The sequence below is a fragment of the Ceratotherium simum genome, chromosome 2 (genome assembly GCF_057802395.1).
Source record: "Ceratotherium simum simum isolate JZ-2026a chromosome 2, ASM5780239v1, whole genome shotgun sequence".
NCBI lineage: Eukaryota > Metazoa > Chordata > Mammalia > Perissodactyla > Rhinocerotidae > Ceratotherium > Ceratotherium simum.
The window spans coordinates 56,108,225-56,130,392 of NC_141901.1; the positions used below are offsets into that span (position 1 = coordinate 56,108,225).

At 45.4% G+C, this 22,168-nt stretch overlaps 1 protein-coding gene and 1 pseudogene across 1 annotated transcript; one reads left to right on the forward strand and one right to left on the reverse strand.

Moving 5' to 3' along the window:
• On the reverse strand, nucleotides 1-559 carry LOC106800312 (NEDD8-conjugating enzyme UBE2F pseudogene; annotated as a pseudogene).
• Nucleotides 560-8,365: 7,806 nt separating this feature from the next.
• Nucleotides 8,366-21,536, forward strand: OVGP1 (oviductal glycoprotein 1). The gene is made up of 10 exons (XM_014780035.2): nucleotides 8,366-8,445; nucleotides 8,844-9,048; nucleotides 10,045-10,101; nucleotides 11,816-11,981; nucleotides 12,513-12,637; nucleotides 14,172-14,280; nucleotides 14,381-14,566; nucleotides 16,189-16,305; nucleotides 19,458-19,593; nucleotides 20,583-21,536. The coding sequence occupies exons 2-10, from the start codon at nucleotides 8,969-8,971 to the stop codon at nucleotides 21,182-21,184; spliced, it is 1,578 nt and encodes a 525-aa protein (XP_014635521.2). The 5' UTR covers nucleotides 8,366-8,445; nucleotides 8,844-8,968; the 3' UTR covers nucleotides 21,185-21,536.
• The last annotated feature ends 632 nt before the right edge of the window (nucleotides 21,537-22,168 follow it).

Consider the following 22,168-nt stretch of genomic DNA (forward strand, 5'->3'; position numbering starts at 1 on the left):
TCATCTGGCATAAGGTTTAATGTAATCCTGAACTTATTCTGGAAACTCTCCTTGTCTGGTAAATGATATTCTGTAGCTTCAATATGTAAAAGGTCATAAAAATTCAAAAGAATGGTAAATAAAGAGTTTAATCCCCAAACAATATCCTTTAACTTCCTGGTGGGAGCCCAGCCAGAGCTCGGTTGAAAGTTTCTTCAGTGAGTGTAGATGTATTTCACCTGTCGCCAGGATGTTTGGTGTCAGTTTCTGATCAAGCATTTCACTTCAGGAGGCACCATATTATAAACATTAGGAACTTCAGTTTCAAACTGAAACTTTCTACTCTAGTAGTAACCCTTATCTGGGATCTCAAGCTGAAAGTCATGAAGCTTGTTTGGATCAGAAAAAGCACTTTACATGTACAAGTCCAACTAGCTTCAAGTTCTACCGTCTCTTTAACAAGCAACTTGGCTCTCACAGAAACCCTCTGAGCAGAGTTAGAAACTGGCTGAGGTATGGGGCCCTTTATGACCATTATCTAACTTCAGTTTGGTGGCAGAGTTAGCATTGATGCTACCTTTAACCTAGACACCTGGAGACAGGTGACAGAGGCTCTGTGCCCAATACTGTTCCTGGGCCCGTGGTGGCAGACTCCTCATGGAAAGACCAACTCATATTTTTTAAGTGTGTGGTTTTTTAAATTATGGTAACATATAATATAAAATTTACCATTTTAACCATTTTTGTGTGTGTGTGTGTGTGTGAGGAAGATCAACCCTGAGCTAACATCCATGCCAAGCCTCCTCTTTTTGCTGAGGAAGACCAGCCCTGAGCTAACATCCATTGCCAACTCTCCTCCTTTTTTTCCCTTTTTCTCCCCAAGGCCCCAGTAGATAGTTGTATGTCACAGTTGCACATCCTTCTAGTTGCTGTATGTGGGAGGCCACCTCAGCATGGCCAGACAAGCAGTGCGTTGGTGTGCACCTGGGATCAGAACCAGAGCTGCCAGTAGCGGAGCGCGCGCACTTAACGGCTAAGCCATGGGGCCGGCCACCCATTTTAACCATTTTTAAGTGTCAAATTCAGTGGCATTAAATACATTCACATTGTTGTGCAACCATCACCACTATCCATCATCCCAAACTGAAACTTTGTACCCATTAAACAATAACTCCTCTCTTCCCCCCCGGACCCTCACAACCACCATTCTACTTTCTATCTCTATGAATTTGACTATTCTAGGTACCTGATATGAATGGAATCATACAATATTTGTCCTATGTGTCTGATTTATCATTTGATTTTATAAGGTGTTGACTTATTCCTCGAAGTGTAGTCTGTAGACCAGAAGCATTGGCATCATCTGGAACTTGTTAGTAATGCAGAACGTTCATACCTACTAAATCAGAATTTATATTTTCACAAGCTTCCCTGGTGACTTGTGCATGTTAAAGTTTGAGACGCACTGGCTTCCATGACCTGTTGAGAACTCTAGATGGGTCAGCAACCAGGCAGAGAAATCATCAGTCATTCACCACTGAGCAGATGTGGCGGATCAGAAGCTTTCAGGCATTGTGGTGTTGGGGAGTGAGCAAGACAAACATGGTTATTTCTGCCTTCATCAGTTTAGTCTAGAGAGAGAGACAGGATGGAATTGGTGTTTAAGTGCTAACCAAAAGATATAAAGATTGCTAGAAAACAGAGGGATAATGACCAGTCATGAAGAAGTGGCAAATCTTCCCCGATGAAGTAACGTTTAGATTGAGTCCTAAAGGTTGAATATGGGTTAGTTGACAGTTGGTGCTGGGGAAGAATTCCAGATAGAAGTGACAGTGTGAAAGTCCTGCTGTGGAAGGAGCTTCGAGCATCCTAGAAAAGGAGGTCACTTCAACTAGAGGTAAAGGGGGTGAAGGAGTAAAACAAGATGAGGCAATGGCAGATGGGTGGTGGGTGCTGTGAGCCACCGTAAGGATCTCAAACAGGGAGGTAATGTGTTAGATGGGCTTTTGAAATAGGTTGCATTGCTGTGGTTGGGAGGGGAGACTATGGAAGCTTAAAGGGGTCTGGTTTTCTTTCTTTGTCCCTAGGCCACTAGGGTATAGGCAGCTGAACTGGGCTTGGCCATTGGGACCCTCCCATCTGGGACATAAATCTGGAGGCAGTGGTGCAAAGATTCAAAGAATGAGTAGCTGGCTATGATAAGTGATAGTAGCCCAGTGGCAGCAGCCCCAGTCCCAGCAGTGGAACTTCTTAGCCATACATCTCATGGCAGGCCTCTGGCAGTGCCTTTTATAAATAGTCTTTCTTGGATCCTGCCTGTGCTTTAAGACTGATTCTATAACATTCCCATTGCTTCTGAGTTGCCTGGCAGTCTTTCCACTGAATTCCTGTTTTGGTTAAGTTAGCCAGAGTTGGTTTCTATTGTTTGCAACCCTAGCACCCTGACAGTTACTGTCTTGGTTAATGGGGAACATCCTGCAGGGCCTATGAGGTTGGGAGTGAAGTAGTAGCCGTTGTGAAAGTTATGGGATTATTTCTGCGAGGTCCTCACTGTCATCTGGAATAGCAGCCCCTTCTTCATTGGTTTCTGTGAAGAGTTTTTTTCTTTCTCGTTCTGACCCTGCTTTGCTCACTCCAACCCCCCTAGAGTCTCTCTGGGCCCCATCCACTCTGATCTGCTACCAGGTTAGGAAGCTCCTCATTACCATATATTTAAATAATAGTGGAGCAGGTACAGTTGGTTGCCTAATAACTGTTCTCCTTCCTTCCTTCATCTTTACTATAGGAATTTGATTTTGTTCAGGTATCCGATGGCCATGTTCTTTAGGGTAGAGAAAAAAGATAGAAAGAACTTGGGTCTTGGATGATGGTGTTCAGCACCTGAATTAAGCAACGCTGGAAGAATCCTCTTCTGGATTTCTTTTAATGTGAGTTAATAAGTTTTCATTTTGGTTACATCACTTCTAGTTGAGTTTTCTCTTGCACCTAACAAATGAAAATAGTTAATAATGTATTACATTTTTAATATTTAATATTTAATATTACCCTTTAAACACTCTACTAAAGCATTACTTTTAATCCTCAGAAAAATCTGAAAGGTGATTATTACTATTTTAATATTATAGATAGGAAAACAGGATCATGAAGATTAAGCAACATAATCCAACATTATATGATCTATCAGTCAGAGTTCTAAGGAACACAGATGATAGACTCAAATTAAGATAATTTGAGGAAGTTTTATTTACAAAAGGACTAATTACAAAGGTTTGAGAGTGGTGTAGGGGAACTACAGCGCTGGTGCAGGAACCCAGGGCTAGCAACTGTGGAGCTGTTACGGGGAGAGGTTACCTGAAACCAGAGGAAGAGATAGTCATGACGAACAGTCTTCCTTGAGAGGAGCACTGACCTTTGACGGAGGGAAATAGTCACCTTGCTATGACCTCACAGGGAGTGATCAGGGGAATAAATACTCTGATCTCACTGTCCTCCCTCTCTCTACTCTTCTGTCAGGCTGAACCCAGCTGAGCTGTTGGAGGTAGTCCAAACAGATTAACTTCCGGGGCAGAGAGCAAGGTGGAGAAGGATGGGGAGGTAGAGGGACAATTGGAAAACATCTGTTCCAGTCCACGCTTTGTGCCCCTTAGTGTCCTCTCTTGTCCTTAATACAGGTAAAAATTCATGTCCTAAATACAAGAGATATCCAAAATCCCATCAGCTATTTATCATCATTGGGCCATGTCCATTTGTTCATACTTTCACCTAAATAATTAACCCTCATTAGTGCCCTCATATAATGTAGCAGGAGGAAAATGCGAAAATAAAAACAAATAATATAACATATAGCTGCTACAGTCCCCACTTCTGTGACTGGACATGAGGCCAGTTGCCTGTCTCGAAGCCTGGGTGTGCTCACCCCTATGGCTCTGCTCTTCCTCAGCATATTTATTCCAAAGAAAGACCATTTAATTGTTGATTCTGCAGTTGCAAAGATAAATCAATCATGTATCCTCACTAAAAGAGCTCACTTTGTGATAGATTAAACAGTTAAATCTGGTTATAAGGTGTTATAACTAGAAACATGTTGTCAGCCTTGTGATGGAATGGAAACAGCAACAACAAAAGCAACTCTGCTTAAACCAGGGTTTCTCATGCTTGGTACTGTTAATGATGAATACTGGCTTATTCTTTGTTCTGGGGCTGTCTTGTGTATTGTAAGATGTTTAACAGCATCCCTGGCTTCTACCTACTAGGTACCAGTAGTTTCCCCTCCTCCATTGTGACAACCAAAAATGTCTCTAGACATTGCCACATGTCCTATGCGGGACAAAATTTTGCCTAATTGAGAACAACCGGCTTAAAAGGAAAAGAAAGGGGCCATTGTATGGATGTGCAATAATATATTTAACTATCTCTGAATGATGTTCATTTAGTCAGTTACGATTTTTGTTTTGTTTTTTGCTGTTACAAATAAAACTGCAATGGTCATACTTTCTTTGTATACTTAGGCAAATATATGTGCATGGCAAATTTCCAAAAGTGAAATGGCTGAGTTACAGGATACATGTGTTCAGGATTGTGATGTTCTCAAAATGACCTCTAAAGAGATTGAAAAAATAGTACTATCTTTACTACTTTATTAAAATATTATTTTTTGAATTGCCTCAATTTTTTAACTTAATATCTATGAAATAATGGGTTTTTTGGATAATACACATTTTCTAATACAGACTAAAATAAACACGTAAATATTAAAATTAAAAAAAATCCTCATGCACAACCAAAAACCATCTTTTGTATCAAATATTGGGAAACACTGCTCTAGTCTATCCCCTCTATTTTAAAGATGTTAAGGCTCTTTCAAGTTTACACTGATCTGTAGTCAACACTCTTTGGTTTCTTACATTGTTCAACCCACTGATTTTTTTCAGGTCATACTTCTCCAATCATCCACATGAATATTACAAAAGATTTGGTCAAATGCTTTGTTAAAACCAAAGTACTTCACGTCTGTGACTTTGCCTTCATCTAGTTGAGTGTTGTAAAATATGGAAGGGGTTGCACTGCTATAGGAATATCTTTGGTAAGCCAAGTAAAAGACATTTGTAAATGTCTTCTCTCATTTCATGAGAACAGGCTAAGCACGAGGGAGGAGTATTTTCTAAGTATCCAGGTGGGTGTGTAAAAATAAAAAGCAATGGTTGTATTTTTTGGCAGCAAGAACTCAAGGAGAATGATTGATAGCAACCAGAGCGACATGGCACACTGATTTTCAACATGACCCTCATTCAGCATTTTGCTATTAATCATCTACTCTACACAGAGAGTCAGAGTGGCCAACTCTTTGGCACAGTCAACCCTGAATGAAGCAGAGGTCATTCCTGGGCATCCATTGTTATATCTTAGCATTCTTCTCAGCATCATCAATCACTTTTGAAGTATGGAACAGTTAGGTCTGAGATCTTGCCTTGCCCACTGCAGCAGAATAGGAGCTCAGAGGACTGACCCAGGTGCAGATGAGGGAGGTTCAGACCGATACGCAAATTTGGCTCTGTGATGGGTACAGCATTAATAGCTAGTGCCCCTGGGAGGAGTCTGGGTGGATGGGAACCCAGTCCTAGTGGGAAATCTCAGTGATGTGAAATCTGGGGGGCAGGAGCTGGGGTGAGTGGAGGCTCAGGAGTAGAGAGAGGCAGGCATTCCACCTCAAGGAGGTCTTAAAGGACAGCCAGTAAGGCCTGGGAGCCTGGCAAAACTGAGATAGGACCCAGGCCCTAGGAACCAACTGCAGTGCCTACAGTTTACAGAATAGGAAGAGAAATCAAAGCAGAGACCCAGGAACAAGAATTAGGGCACATGGGCTAGGAATTTGGAAACAAGTGAGTGCATGGTCGTTAGAGTTAGAAACCACACTAGGGGTAACCTAACCAATGGTGCAAGTTGTTGCCAAGCCTGATCCAGTGCTGCTTTCAGGAGCCTAAATTATCTCTTGATTCAGGTTAATATTACCCCAAGGAATGGAGGGTGGCCTTGACTATGCACGTGGGACTCCAGTGGTGGTGCAGAGCAGGAATAGGATCTCAAGTCTGTTTGCCAACAAAACTCGTTTTCCCCGCTGCATCCATCCAAGAGAGGCAAGAGAGAGACACGCACATACACTACCTCTTGGGGATATGATCAATCTGTTCACTAGAATAGAAGCTCCTTGAGAGCAGAAACTGTGTCTTGATCACCATTGTATCTAGAGTGCATAGCAGGGCCTAGCACATGCTCAATGAATATTTGGTGAATACATACAGGAAGGCAAAGATGGATGAACAAATGTAGGCATGCTCTCAGTTGGGTGGGATATTCCATCAGGCATTTCCAGAGTTTCAGTGAAATATCCTTGCCCTAAACATTCTATACCATTTATCATTTTTATTCCATGATAGCCAAGCAACTTGCTGATTAAAAAAATAGAATTTCCTGGTTTCTTTAAACTGGAAGTGAAGTGAATTCAACCAGTAGTCACTGTTATTTCCCTGTGTCATTTATTATATTGACATCTGGTTAGTACCTTGGTGACATGTGGACTAGGTGAGCAGTGTCAGTCTCTCAGAGGATGGGCATATTGGATACACTGAGAACATCTGATTTCTAGTCCTCCATGATTGAAATTCAGACTCTGAAATATGGGACTTACTCATGGTCTGAGATCTTCTGTAGCAGAGAAGGAAAATTGACGGATCATAAAAGCATCTGGCTACAGACCTATTTTGTTTATCTTTCACATCGTTGTTGCTGTATTTTCAAAAATTTGGCTCTAGGGTGTCCAGAGTTGTATTCATTAGCTTCATGACACAGTCTCACCATTGGCTCATATACTGATTCAAACATTGTTGCCTCATATAAAAATTCAGATTTTTGTCTTCTGTTGAGAAATCAAACATTAAGTCTATCTCACTGCGTGGCAACCAGGAGTGGCTACTCAGAGTGCTGTCTCTGTTCATACCAGTCTCTGCTGTCTCCTGACCTAGAGGCTTCATGTTAGTTGATGTGCGTCATTGGGCTTGAACTGTTATTATTCTAACAAAGTGGAAAGTGAGCTATTTTACTGCATCCATTTCACCTATTTACATTACCTGCCTGGTGAGTGTCAGCATTTGAGTTTGAGAACCTTCCTCTGCTAGGCAACTCTTTTGGAATCCCTAATAAAATCTACCATCCCCTGAGCCTTTATTATATGCAAAGCACTGGACTAACAACTTTTCACACATTATCTCTTTAATTCCTGTAAAACCCTGTGAGGTACGTATGAACTCTTATCTCCATTTTACAAGTGTAGAAACTGAAGCTCAAAGAGCTAAGCAACTTGCCTAAGATTGTAAAACTTCTAACTGGTGACACTGAGATTCAAAGGTTGGCCTGCCTGAGTCCAAAGCTGATGCTTTTAAACTTTGTATTACCCTGCTTCCCGAACCAGTAATCTTATAACGATAGAATTACTGCTGCCATTCTGTGTTTCTTCCCCACACGCAGTCCATGTGGGGCTGAGAATCAGGAAGAGGGGCTAAGCACTGCCCTGCCCTCGCCTTGGCCGTGGCGGACGCTCAGTCCACGCCAGTGTCAGACAGTTTTGTTGTTCTGTCGGCTCTGAGAGCCGTAGCTGTGCTGCAGAGGGAGGACAGCAGGTGCAGGGGTCACTGTGACTCTGGGGCAGCAGCTCATTCATCACTGTCCCTGCTTTTGTGTGTGTGTGGCCCGGCTGTCCCAGGGCTATCCCTGGGGAGGCTCATATAAAGGGGCTTGAGCTCTAGCCTCGTAGCTTTCAGACCTCTGAGATGGGGAGCCTGTGGTTGTGGGTTGGTGAGTGTGGCAGGTCCCAGCCCCCACAATGTCACTCAGTCCAGGAGGCACTAGGCTTCCTAAGCTCATCATCTCTTGTTCCCAAGAAGCATCCTGGGACTCAGGCAGCTGGGATTAGGTAGAGGTGGGACAGGACATAGTGAAGGGCCAGAGGGTCCCAGGGAGGAGTGATCAGAACAGGATTTCTCAAACCTGGATGCACAGTAAACGTTTTTATGCCTGGTTTCCACCTCGGACCAATTAAATCAGAATTTCTGGAGGAGGAGCCAGGATATCACTACTTTTAAATTTGCAGCCAGGTCTAGAGCTTTTGCTGGGACTTAGTCATTGTTGTCCCTGTGCAAAGCACGTGTGTATACAAGTGGTGCTTATTAGAGTGAAAAGGAATTTGGATAGATCTGGCTCCACCAGCTCAACTTAGAGCAGGGGGAATGAGTGAATGGTGTGTGTGTATATCCATTTGTGTGTCTGCATCTGGCTATGGTGCCGAGTTAGTGGGTGCACTTGGGAACTGGAGGGTGTGCTGGGGCGTGCCACTCTGGGCGTGCGTGTGAATCTGTGTGTTATTTCTTCCTTTGTTTTCCACAGGGCTGCTTCTTGTGCTGACACACCACAACGGTAAGGAAACTGTCCTCTTCTCCAGAGCCAGAGAGATTTTCCAGCTGAGAAGTGCTCTGCGTCGTGTCCCCTGCAGCCCCACCCATCCCTGTGTCGGGAATCTTTGAGCTGGTGCAGTTCAGCAGAGGATTTTCAGTCACCTGCTGTTTATGTCACTCTCTGTGTGCCAGGATCCAGACTTGAGATCCATTCTGGCCAGGATTTCATAAGGCATTCTTTTCCCTGTGGGACCTCAGCGGTCGGGGAGGGACTGGCCCTCAGTGTAGCTTCGGGAAGTATATGTGTGTGGGGTGTTACAGTGCCCTGGCCTCTCCGGCTGTGCTCACACTGCTCTCTGGAAGCCGAGCTCCACCCCCTCCCTTGGTCTCTGCCAACTAATGTGTGCTCTCCCTCGCCAGGTGCTGCCCACAAACTGGTGTGTTATTTCACCAGCTGGGCACGGAGTCGACCCGGCCCTGCCTCGATCTTACCCCGTGACCTGGACCCCTTTCTCTGTACCCACCTGATACTTGCCTTTGCCTCAATGAACAACAATCAGATTGTTGCTAAGGATCTCCAGGATGAGAAAATTCTCTACCCAGAGTTCAACAAGATCAAGGAGAGGTGTGTTCATACTGGATGATGTGGGGGTCATATTTTCAGATTTTACAGATGGAAGAGAATTAAGCCTCTTCTCCTGTCACTCATCAACTTTCCTCTGATTCCTCTGGCCCTAGCCTCCTCTCATGCGGGGCTCTGGAGCATCCCTGACTTGAGAAGCCAGTGTCGATAAGCACCCTGAGCTCGTCTTGCCTCTGCCTGAAATGTCCTTCTCCCTCTTCTCTTCCTGGCCACCCCCACTCACCCTTTAAGCCCAGCGGTGAGGATTTTGCGTATTAATGCCGTTAAAGTGCCTCAAAGAGGACCTGCACATCACAAATGCCAGTGTTTTTATTACCATTTGTCACCTCCAGCCCCCAAGCTGTGAGCCCCCAAGGGAAGGGGCAGTGTCTCTGATGTCTTTGTATACCAGTGACTAGATCAGTGCCTGTCATAGAGCTGGCGCTCAGTAAGTGCTTGTTTAAACACTCCTTTCCCCGGAACTCCTGGGTTCTCTTCTGTCCAAGGGGAGGTCTGTCACTGCATCAGTGGTTACAGATGGGCATGGTCAAATCCCACGTCACTAGAGGACAAGTTCCCTGTCTTGTTCACTGTTGTATCTTGAGCACCGGAAGCAATCAAAGGCACATAGTAATTGCTCAATAAATATTTGTTGACCAAGAAAATGGGTACAGATAAACAACTGAGATGACTTTTTTGTCTTCCTTTTCATGGGAATGTCATGGGGATGTGAGGAGTTTGGGGCTTTGAACAGCCTGGGGTTTCTCGGTCCTGAGACCGAGGGCTGAATGTTCTCTTCTCTCTTCCTTTCTTCCCCTTTCCTGTGCTCTGCTTTGGTCTTCTTGCTCCTTCCCTCCACCTGCCTCCCCCTTTCGCTTTCCCTACCTCCCATCCCCCTACGTCTACTGTTCCCCAAATGAATGAAGTGAAAAGAATGATGACTGCAGCTGCCCACTGGACGGAGGACCCAGTTTACTGACCCTCTCTCCCACGTTATAGGAACGGGGAGCTGAAAACGCTGCTGTCCATCGGGGGGTGGAACTTCGGCACCTTGAGGTGAGACTTTACTGTCACCACCTTCTCTCTAGGGTTGGGGGGCGATGGCAGATGGGAGGGTGGAGCAGGAAGGCTAAAGATGAGGACAGAGTCTGGGAGCCAGCTTGGCCATGGGCAGAAAAGATAGTGCAGACGCTTCCCTGAATCCTGACCTGGCCCTGGATTCAAGGGGCACTGACCTCTTCTCCATGGTGAGTGAGAGGAGACAGGGAAGTTCCAGCAGGTGGGGAAAAAGGGGTTGAGGGGAAACCAGGGACAAAATGAGGTGCTCACAATTGTCCTCTCAACCCTTCATAAGAGGCAGGCATTTCGTCCCAGAGAGCGGAGGAGTCTTGTTAGGACAGGAAGAATAAACCCCAAACCTTACAGGGCCTGGCTTTCCTCGCTTTATAAATGGAGCCAGTGATACCAACCTGAAAGGGCTGTGTGGAAGGAAAGGAAGTAACATAAATAAAATGCTAAGCTGAGTGCCTTGGCACATCGTGAATGTTCAGTGCGTGGGAGCTGCTCTTATTAGCCATTACCCTCCACGAGGCAGTGTGGGGGTGACAGGCTGCCTTCGTGTCCTCTGAAGAAGCATTTCCCCTATTTCATGGCTGAGTCAGGGGCAGAGGCCACGCCTGCTTCTTCACCTTAGAGGAATGAGCTGCAGGAAAAGGAGAGCTGGTGGTGGGATTGTGTGAGGATGCGCCTTGTACAGGACCCCCAAGTACAATGGAGGCAGGATTTGGGGTGTTGGGTGAGAACTGGCTCTGCTCGACCCCAGGCCTTGCCTCTCTTTCTGCAAACACTTTTTGCACATTTGCTTTGTGCCAGGTGCTGGGCTAGGGGATCTACGCACACTGTTTCATGATTAGTTGGAGGAGGCATATAGAGGGGCTGTTTGTATTCCAAATTTGTAGAAAAAGAAAGCCAGAGTGAGAAGTGTGTGGGAACTTGCCCTATGCACCCAGGTGTCCCTCAGAGATCACCCAGGTAGGATGTGGCAGCCAGATAACAGAACCCAGTCTTGCTTAACTCTGAATCTGGCTAATTTTCTAATCATTGCACATAGGACCAGCCCAGAATTACTTAAAGTTCAACTCCAGTAAGTTCGAAGTTTTCCAATAGTGTCTTCACAGTGGAAGAGAAAACAATAGAAAAAAGAGAAAAAAATCAAATAGCCAATGAACAAAAGTGCAAAGAGAGTGGAACCCCCTGTCAGAGCAAGAGCCTCTTGTGCCGAGTTACGCAGCCCGGGCCCACATTAGCTGGAAGATCTTTGTGGAAATGCTGGCCCTTGTCGTGTTCCCTCCCCTAATCCAGTCAGGGGAAGAATGTCCCTGCTAGGACAGATTGAGGGACTGAGCAGTTACCCATGAGGAAACAGTGGAGAGGCAAAGCGCCTGCCCAGTGGGCATACCATGTTTGTGGTGGCAGAGCTGGCCTGAGCAGACTCTCCCCACCCCAGGCCATGTGCTTGTTTGTGCCTGCTGCTCCCTGTGCCCTCTGCCCAGGGGCAGATCATGGTTTGCAACGATCTGCTGCCTGAATTCCCCATTCCTGGGTATTTAGATTTAGCCTCTGGTGTGGGAGGGGCTTTTAAGAAGGTTTGAGAAAGGAAGGCAGGTCTTTGAAACCTTCCTTTCCTTCAGCCACATCCCCACCAAGAGGCCTTGCAGGAGGTAGTGTTCTGCAGACACCCTTCCCAGCGTCACTCCTGGTCTCCCTGCAGGTTCACCACTATGCTGTCCACGTTTGCCAACCGGGAAATGTTTATCCATTCAGTTATATCCCTCCTGAGGACACATGCCTTCGATGGTCTGGACCTCTTCTTCTTGTACCCTGGACTAAGAGGCAGCCCCACGCGTGACCGGTGGACTTTTCTCTTCTTAATTGAAGTAAGGCCAGTCTGGCAGCTTCAGACCCCAGAAATGATTCTGCTTTGATCACATCTGGGCTTGTGGCAGAGGAGGAGCGTAAGGCCGGGGGCAAGGGCAGGAGAGGGGTAACAGAATGTTCTTTTACTGCCAGCACCCGGAGATGTTGGGCAAAAGAGCTGCTGAGCAAGTGTCCTTTGCTGGCTCCTTTTCTTTTTCTCTTTTCTCTTTTTCTCTCTTTTTCTCTCTCATCCAGGTCTTGTGCAGCCCTCCAGCCTGAGCGATGCCTTCTCTGTGCAGCTTCCTGGACTCCCTCAGGCAGGCAGTGTGAACTCTTGTGCTCCCGCGCCTGCCTGCCGCCCCTCTATTAAATCACTTACTACACTGGCTCACGTCTGCCTTTCTCACGAGCCTGTGAGCAGGGCCTGTGTCTGACTCACCTTTATGTCCCCAGAGCCTGGCTCCAGGGGCTCCGTAAATAAAGGTTTCCTAGATGGTACTTTCTTTCTCTCGACCCTGTTTTGTCTGGTTCTCTGCGTCTGCCTTTCTTAGGAGCTCCTGGTTGCCTTCCAAAAGGAGGCGCTGCTCACCATGCGGCCAAGGCTGCTGCTGTCTGCTGCTGTCTCTGGGGACCCATACATCGTCCATACAGCTTATGATGTGCGCCGTCTAGGAAGGTGAGCGGGTGCTGCCTTGTTGGGGCAGGGTGTTGGAGGGAAGGAGGCATGTCAAGCTCAGAACCCCAGAGCTGCCCAAGCACTGTCCTTGAGCTTTCTGTGTGCCTGTCTGGTGAGTTTGGGGGGGTGGGCTGAGGAGCATGGGCGGGGGCAAGGATTAGCTCCATTTTATCCCAGGCTTTCTTAGGAGATCAGAGGGATGATGTAGTACCAGCTGCCAAAACAGCATCATCTTGAGTAGAGTCTGCATAGTCCTTCGCTGGTTTCGTGGGAGAGAATCCCGTGGGCCTGGCCTCTGCCGTCCCAGAGTACAGCTGTAGACACACACTGTGTAGCAGATGCTGGCATCAGACAGGCAAATGAATTACCAACCACTGCCTCAAAAACAAAAATAAGAATGCCCGGTCAGGCCCAGTTTTCAGAGCACAGGTCTCCATCAAAAGTTACAAAGCCAGGGGCTGGCCTGGTGGTGTAGTGGTTAAGTTCGTGTGCTCCACTTCTGCGTCCTGGGGTTTGCAGGTTCAGATCCCGGGCATGGACCAATGCACTCCTTGTGCAGCCTTGCTGTGGCAGTGTCTCATATAAAGTAGAAGAAGATGGGCACAGATGTTAGCCCAGGGCCAATCTTCCTCAGCAAGAAAAGGAGGATTGGCAATGGATATCAGCTCAGGGCTAAGCTTCCTCACTAAAAAAAAAGGTTATAAAGCCAGACAAAGAAAAGCTCATAACTCTTTCTGGACATGCCAGCTCTGGGCTAATTTTCTCGAATCTCAGGAATCAAGTATTTGTAGATGAGAAAACTGAGGTAGATGCAGAACAAAAGAAAGGATGGCGTGTTTCTCTGTGTGGTTACACTTCAGGAGAGTGGTTTTAATGTGGCAGGAAGGGTGAGAGACCCAGTGGGCATAGAGTTTGTTAGTGTTTGTCTTACAGCCAGGCAGGATTGAGGGAGGCCTACATTCACCCAGTGGGAGGGCTTTAGGCAAATTAGTTAGCCCGTTTCAATTTCTTCAGCTTTAAAATGGAGACAGTTATGGTACTTAGGGCATTGGCCAGATTAAAATTAAGTTAGATAATCCATGTAAACCCTTACACCTGTGACCTGGTACGTGCTCAGTTATACTTCCTCATTATGAAAGCTTTCCAGAGAGATGAGTTTCAATGCTTCCTTGAATGGTAGAAAGGCAGGGCTCTTTTACTGCTGTGGGACAGTGCTGCTGTACTCATGGCAATCTATGCAGACCTGTTAGCCCTTGGATCAGGCCTGCATGCATTTGCTTTCTTGTCTGATTCCTGCCCACCTCCATGGACACTCTCAGCATGGCATAGGTCCTGATGCACAGCTGTCCCTTACCAACAGTTTGTTCCAGTGGCATCTCAAGTGCATGGCACAGCCTGGGCAGGCCCCACAGGCAAAAGTGGCAGGGAAGCTTTGGTGACCAATGCTCAGCTAGTGGCTAGTTAGTGCTGTGATGATCTCACTTGAAAATCTGGCTAGCCTGATCCTCATACCTCCTCCTCCTCTCCCTTACAGACTTCTGGACTTCATCAATGTCTTGTCTTACGACTTACATGGAAGCTGGGAAAAGTTCACAGGACATAACAGCCCCCTGTTCTCTCTGCCTGGAGACCCCAAATCTTCGGTAAGAAAAGGAAAGATCTCAGGCAGCCCGGACATCTGCCCTGACCCCACGCCATTGGCTCTTGGTAACAAGGAGGGGTTTGTGTTCTTCCTACCTGCAGGCATATGCCATGAATTACTGGCGAAAGCTTGGGGCACCCCCAGAGAAGCTCCTCATGGGGCTCCCCACCTATGGACGTACCTTTCGCCTCCTCAAAGCCTCTAAGACTGGGTTGCAGGCCAAAGCTGTGGGACCTGCATCTCCAGGGAAGTACACCAAGCAAGCTGGCTTCTTGGCTTATTATGAGGTGACAGGAATAGGGGCCTCTGTCTATTAGTTAGGGCTCTCCCACCCGTAGCCTGGCAAGAGCAAGGACAAGGGGCAAAGGCAAGGGTGAGAGTGAGAGACAGGACAAAGAGGTGGTTTCCTGCGGCAAAGCAAATCCACTACCTGGGTTATTTTCTTTTTCTTCAGGGGAAGTTATTTGAGTCCTTTGTAAGAGATGAGGGGCTAGGTGGAGTCTGAGTGGAGGGAGAGAGATATTTCACCCCTTAAAATAATCTTAAATGTTATATAAATCAATCCTGACTTACCATATGGCCTAAATAAAAATAACTAATATTTGCAATAGATATAATTTCAAACATTCACAAAAGTAACGGAATAGTATAACCTCCTCTCCCCCTCCCCCACTACCACATACCCCTCACTTAGTTTCAATCATTAACCACTCGTGGCCAATTTTGTTTCATCTCTGCTCCCTGACTTCCTCCCTCTCCACCACTACATTATTTTGAAGCAATTCCAAGACATCCTGTACTATAGATTCTTTCTCCTCTACTCCGGTTCCACTCCCTTAATCCCCATCTCAGCAAAGCTGCTATTGAGTGGAGAATAGAAACATGTACCCAAGAGAATGTAAAACCCAAGAGAAGACAGTAAGAGGCACCGAGTGCGTGGCTGTAGGATCTGGAAAGGTCTTATGGAGCAGGTAGATTTTGAGCAGAGCTTTGAAGCACAGGAAGAACCCTGATGGGCAGGAATGACGAGATGGGAAGGACCTCCCAGGTAGAGGACAGCAGGTACAAAGGCACAAGGTATGTAAGGGTGCCAGAGAGAGAGCTATGTCCTTGCCTTAGGAAGTAGTGGAGGTGCCGGTGTCCCTCCAATCTCTGCTCTGTGCAGGCTGGCTGAAGATGTTTTCCTGCTAACCCAACGAAGCATGGTTATGAGTGACGGCATAGCTGAACTAACGTTCTTGAAGGATGTTATGGGTCAAAGAGATTTTGATAGACAGAACCTTTAAAGAACAAAAAAAAAAAAAAAAAAAAAATGTCTGAGACATTAACTTCTTCAGTCCAACTTGAACATTTCTACTTCTTTGCAGCATGTGGTTTCTAGTACAATGCTGGGCACCCTGTAGACACTCAGATGCTTGATTGATTTTAACCACCTAGTTCTCCCTGCATTTAAGACTTTTAAATTTATTAGAGATTCAAAAACTAGTTTGATAACTACCTAGATGGGGCAGTTTGTGCTGATTTCTAATGAACAGAGGAAAGACTTGTTTATGAAAACTCTTTGAAAAAGATACAGATTTGGTCAAGGGTCAGATATGTTACTGTTAGTAGTTCAGTAATGGCATATTTTACCAAACCCTAGTTTGGTTTCTTACGGATGTCACCCACTCCTTGGTTCTCTCTCTTTCCATCCTGGACATTAGAGGAAGGAACGTGTAATAGTAGGAATTTATCCAGAATAGAGAAGAGGTCCTTTGTGAGTGGCTTCCCCACTCCTCTTTGGTCTACCTTCTTCTCACTCCCTGGTGAAGAATTCTTGGATTCTTTAACCCTAGGCAGGGAACAGTGTGTCTGCTGGTGTTTCTCTCCATGACTCTTCACAGAAATAACCTGGTCATCCTCCTGGCAGATTTGCTCCTTTGTCCGGAAAGCAAAGAAACGCTGGATTGATTATCAATATGTCCCGTATGCCTACAAGGGGAAAGAGTGGGTTGGCTATGATAATGCCATCAGCTTCAGTTACAAGGTGAGACCTTGGTCCTTTCTTGCTCCAGCATATGGTTTCCCTCTGGCTTTCATGAAGCCTTTGTTTGTACAATATGTGTGGTGTGTGTGTGTGTGCACCGGGTGGATGGTGAAAAGGTGAGGATGATTAGATCAGACGAGTTTCAGACATCTCTGAACTAATTGGGGCTTCTTAATCCCTTCTAGTCCAACTCTCTTATTTTGGAAAGAAGGAATCTTGGTTTTGAGGGGAGAAACGACTTCTCTTGGTTCACACAGCTTTCTGGGCGACAGTCTCTTTTCTGTTTGGGCCAGATAACTTCATAACAGATAAATACGAATATGAGGTAGACCATGAATATTACTGATACGTGGCAGGAATGGGGAAGTCAGAGAGGGGGCTTCCTGAGGGAGGTGAGCAGGAAGAGGAGATGATGACATGGGGAAATGCTGCTCAGTTGGTACAGAAAGCTCCTTCAAAGCAGGTTCAAATAAGAGTTTGGGTGGAGCAGAGAATTTTTGTAAAGTGTAAGAGAGGGCAGTAACGTGTAGGCCAGTTTATGGAGGGACTTGAATGCTGGTGAAGGTGTTTGGCCTTCATCTTGTGGGCATTTTAAGGCAAAATCAGGTTTCTGAGCAGGTATATGATCTGTGAATTTGAAACCGTGAGACTGTCTGTGACCACCTGCCCCCCATATCAGCAGTGTTCTGTGAAGCTAAATCTGGCAGGTTTTTATAGTGAATTAAAACAGAAATGACATGCTCCAGTGTTCCTGAAACTGCCTCTGCTTTGCAATCACATACGAGACTTGATAAATGTAGAAATTCTTGGTTCCGCCCCTGAATATTCAGTAGGTCTTAGAAAGAATCCGGAAACTGCTTTTAGTATATCCCCATGTGATCCTGCCGTAATCAGTTTGGTATTTGGGAAGCTCTGAGGGGCACGGAGGGTGCAAGCGTGAGGAAATGAGGGCTGGACTAGGGGGGCTGGAAGGAGAGGCAGTTAGTGAATGAGAGATTGTCAGGACTTAGAAAGTGTCTGGATATCGGGGCTTATAAGAAGAGAGATGTCACAGTCTCTCCTACTGTAGGTGATGTAGAAGCTGCAGGTGTCAGCTGTTCTTTGGGGGAAGTTTGGGCTAGAAAGCACAGGAGATAGGGCAGCATTCACGAAGGGTCACTGTGCATAACACCCGGTGAGGCCTGCTGCGGGGAAAAGGGTAGAAAGCACGGCTTTCAGCCTCCAGGATCTTCCTCTGTGGTTTGGGAATAGAAGACACAAACAGAAAAGATCCATCACTCAGTGGAATTATCCAGTTGGACAGAATTCAGTATATGACCCACAGGCCACGGGAGAGGGGATTGACCCTGTGTGTTGGGGGAAGTCTGGGACCAGCAGCGGAGGGTGGCCTTTCTGCGAAGGGCAGTTACTGTGCCGTGCAGAGCTAGAGGGGAACACGAACCCAGTGTGAGGATGTTTAAGGGATTTCATCACAGAATCTCAGAGCTGAAAGAAACCTTGGAGATAACTGTCAGGAGATAATTATCTCTGGATTCCTCAGTGTTCCCGCACTGTCCGGGCATTCTGAGCAAAGGAAACAGAGCAGCTATGATAAAAATAGAGAACTGCCTTTACCCTCTCCCTCAGAGCCCTTGCTTACATTTGAGGATTGTAAAATGCCCCATCCCAGAGAGGACGTGTTTATATCCCAGAGCAAAGCTCTCAATCTTTCTGGAAGGAGGAGGGCTAGATATGCCAGCTATACTATATCGGCTCGAGTCTCATAATTTCAGGGTTCTTCTCCTGTGGTACAGACCCTGCTGCATATGCAGGTGAACATCTGGCCTTCATCACCTCACCCTCTGGGCTATTGGGGCACAGAGGGCAAACTCAAGTTGCTGTTCTGGCTGTTCTTTTTGCTGTGAGTAATAATAGTCTGTTCTCTGATCCAGAGATCTGGGGTGTGTGTGTGTGTGTGTGTGTGTGTGTGTGTACACATAAGACTGGCAGCCTAACTTGTTAGCTTGTAAGTAGGATAAAATCTCAGAATCTTCACAGTTTCAGACTTAACAATGAGTGGGTTCCTCTTTCCTCTTATTTTGCATTTGGGGAAAGTATATCCCAGGTATATTCCAGAAAAGAGCCAACAAATTTGGCCAAGTTATGCAGCTAGTTGGATATGATGGAGTCTGTCTTTTTTCATCCGCCTTGACAGAGAGCACTGGCACGGTAAAAATAGGACCTGGATTTGAGTCTAAACTCTGCCATTTAGTTATATATGAGGTTTTAAAAATCATGGACAAAAGCCATTTTATTTTCTTATCTGTGAACAGGGTACAATATTATCTGCTCTATCTCTTCTTTACAGAAACACTATGAGATAAGGTATATGGAAGTGATTTTTAAATAATAAAGCAATATCTATAGTTTAGTATGATGATAATGGTGATTACCAGACTGTGGAAACCAGAGGGACAGTATTTAACATTTATGAACATTTACTATGTGCAAGGTATTGATCCAAATATTTTAAATTTGGAATTCTTTTTTTAAAAAAAATATCATTTTTCAAATTGTGGCAAAATATACATAGCATAAAATTTAATGTTTCATCCATTCTTAAGTTACAGTTCAATAGCATTAAGTACATTCACATTGTAGTGTAACTATCACCACCATCCATCTCCAGAACTTTTTCATCTTCCCAAACTGAAACTCCATACCCATTAAACAACTCCCCATTCCTCCTTCCCCCCAGCCCCTAGTAATCCCCATTCTACTTTCCATCTCTATGAATTTGACTCCTGTAAGTACCTCATGTGAGTAGAATCATACAATATTTGTCCTTTTGTGACTGGTTTATTTCAGTCGACATCAAGCCTTCAAGTTCCATCCACATTGTAGCGTGTGCATGTAGGAATTCTTTTGATCCTAAAAATATTGGAAATGTTATTATCCCTTTTTTACAAGTGAGACAACTAAGACACGTAAGGCATTTGTAACTTTTTCAAGATCCCATAGCTAATAAGTGGTAGAGGCTAGATTCAAATACAGGCTATATTCCTAACCATCCTGCTATATTGCCTCCTGAGAGTCCGTCTTCTGTTCTTTGCCATTGTCCCTAGTCTGGAGGATGGCCAGTACAGCAGGTTGACTGACTACTACTTTTTCAGGCATTGTTCATAAAGAGAGAGCATTTGGGGGGTGCCATGGTGTGGACATTGGACCTGGATGACGTCAGGGGCACTTTCTGTGGCACTGGCCCTTTCCCTCTTGTCTATGTGTTGAATAATCTCCTGGTACAGGCTGGTAAGTAGCTATGACCTGGAAGCTGGGGTTGGAAGTTGCATATCCAGGCACTAGGTGGATCCCTTCTGTTAAATCTAAAGGCTTTGGTGAGGCAACATGACACTGAGGAAAGAAAGTAAGCTTTGATGTCAGGCAATCTGTTTTCCAATCTTGGTTTGGATGTGTACTCCATTTGATCTCTCTGAGCTTTGTTTTCCGTATCTGTAAAATGGGAATAATCCTTATACTCATTATTATAAGAACCAAATGAGATATGGAACAAAAACTTCTGGGTCATAATTAGCACTCAATATATGTTAGTTTATTTCTGTTTCTTTCTCTTGCTTTCATGGGACAAGGGCTAGAAAAGGAAATTAGGTTTCTTTTGGTATCTCTTTGATAGTAGAGACTGCCTTGGTGGTTAGGAGGTGGAACCTGGCATGCTAGAGCTGAAACATCCTCGGAGATGGTTTGTAATCCTCATTTTATGGATAAGGAGACTGGGGCTCAGAAAGGTAACATAACTAGTCAGGGGCAGAGATGGGACCCCAATCCAGTTCTTTACAAGATGCTGTCTAGAGCAGCCTCCTTGCCCTCAGCCTTGTTTCTGGTGCATCCTACAGAAGGTTTCTCCTTGAGGATTCAACAAGTAAGGAATTAGGCCTTGGGGGGGCAATGTCTTGCTGAAGGTGCAGTCAGAGAGGAAAAGTGAGGGCTTAAGCATAGAGAGCTGGCAGGCTCCTCCTTGGCGTCATTCACTGGAAATATAGCAAATCCACTGAGTGCCCATGAGTGCCTGGAATCATGTTAACCTGAGGAGGTGGTGGAACAGGGCTTCTATGTGATGGGATTTTTATCTCTGTCCTCAAGTGGGTGAATTATGAAATCCTCCCAATTCTGGATTTGAGGAGCAGGTACGTCAGCCCTGGAATGGTTCTAGTCCTGCTAGTAATTAATAGGATGGGAAGGAAGAGGTAGGAATCTCATCCTTTTCTGGTGATTTTCTCTAGAGTTCAGCTCAACTCCTTTACCAAGATTTTGGCTCTCATCTGCTATGAATTCTTCGGGAACTGGCTCTGAAAGGCTGACTGAGACCCAGGCATTGACCACTGTTATGGGGATTTTGCTCCCAGGAGGAGAGACTGTGACCACTGAGACTCATAGAAAGTCTGAAAATATGACTATAATCCCCAGAGGTGAGACTGTGACCTCTACAAGGGAAACTACGTCCTTTGGAAAGAGCACTATAGCTCTAGAAGAGAAGACCATGACCCCTGTGGGCCATCAGTCTGTGACCCCTGGAGGGACAACTATGACTCCTATGCATCTTCAGACTGTGACCCCTGGAGGGATGGCTTTGACCCCTGTGGGTCATCAGTCTGTAACTCCTGCAGAGATGACTATGACTCCTATGCATCTTCAGACTGAGACCCCTGGAGAGAAGATCATACCCCTTAGAAGGAAGACTGTAGCCACTGAAAAGGTGACTATCCCCTCTGGAAAGATGACAGTCACCTTTGGGCAGACTAAGACTTTAAGAGGAGAGAATTTGACTTCTGAGGTGAACGCTGACCCCCTGATGGGTTCCTTTGGTCTTCAGACAGAAGACTGAAAACAGGATGCTCTCTTCTGGCCCTGTCATCTAGCTGCCAGGACAAACTCCACTTGCTTTGACAACTCTTTTGTTCCCATTGGTGGGAACAATTCCTTTGCCAATTTAATGACTCTTCCAACAAATCCTCTCTCTATAAACAAAGAAAACCCAGAGAACTCTGCTGTGGATCAAGGAGCCTAAGCTCTGTTGGTGGCAGAAGCTGGGAAAGCCCTTGTCTTTTCTTCTAGGTCACCTGACAGAAGCTGCCTATGCCCAGCCATTCATAAACTATTCATGGGGCAAACCAGGCCCCAAAGCCACAGTGAGTTAATTTCTTTTCTGCTGAATAAACTGAAAACACAAGAATCCATCTGAGTTCTCGGAAGTTCTTTTCTTCAAATAACCTGTGCAACCCAGTTGTCAGCTTCTCCTTTTCAAGGTCTCTTTCCTTTACTGCTATTTTTGGAGAGAAGGAGTTTGTCTCTAGGTCACAGTGATGTTTTTCAGGGTAGATTATGTGTTTCCCTCTCTGCCATGAACAACTGCTTACTTTGCTGTTGGTCAGAGCCAGAATATCTTCTAAAGAAGTTTTCCACAATCCTAAAGGTGGGTTGGGAGAAACAGGGGGAAGTTGAATCTTCCAATTATATTCCCTGCTTAGTAAATCTTAGTTGTCTCTGAAAAAACATCCCCACCTATTCTCTCTATAAGAAGTGGCTGAGGGGAAGGCAAAACACAATATTTTTTTCATGTTACTTGCACATTTCTCCTAGGTCTCCTCCAGAAATATGAATTCCCACATACTACACACTGCAATCTACCTATGCTTGAATCATATTTACTTTTGGTCCACTGGCCAAAGCAAGTCAAATCATGAAGCCCAAAGTTAGAATGATAGAGAATTATCCAAGTGGATACAGGGAGGCATAAACAAATTGGAGGATATTATTGCAACAATCTACCATAGAAACTCAATGTTCTAATATTTAAGAGAAGCTAAAA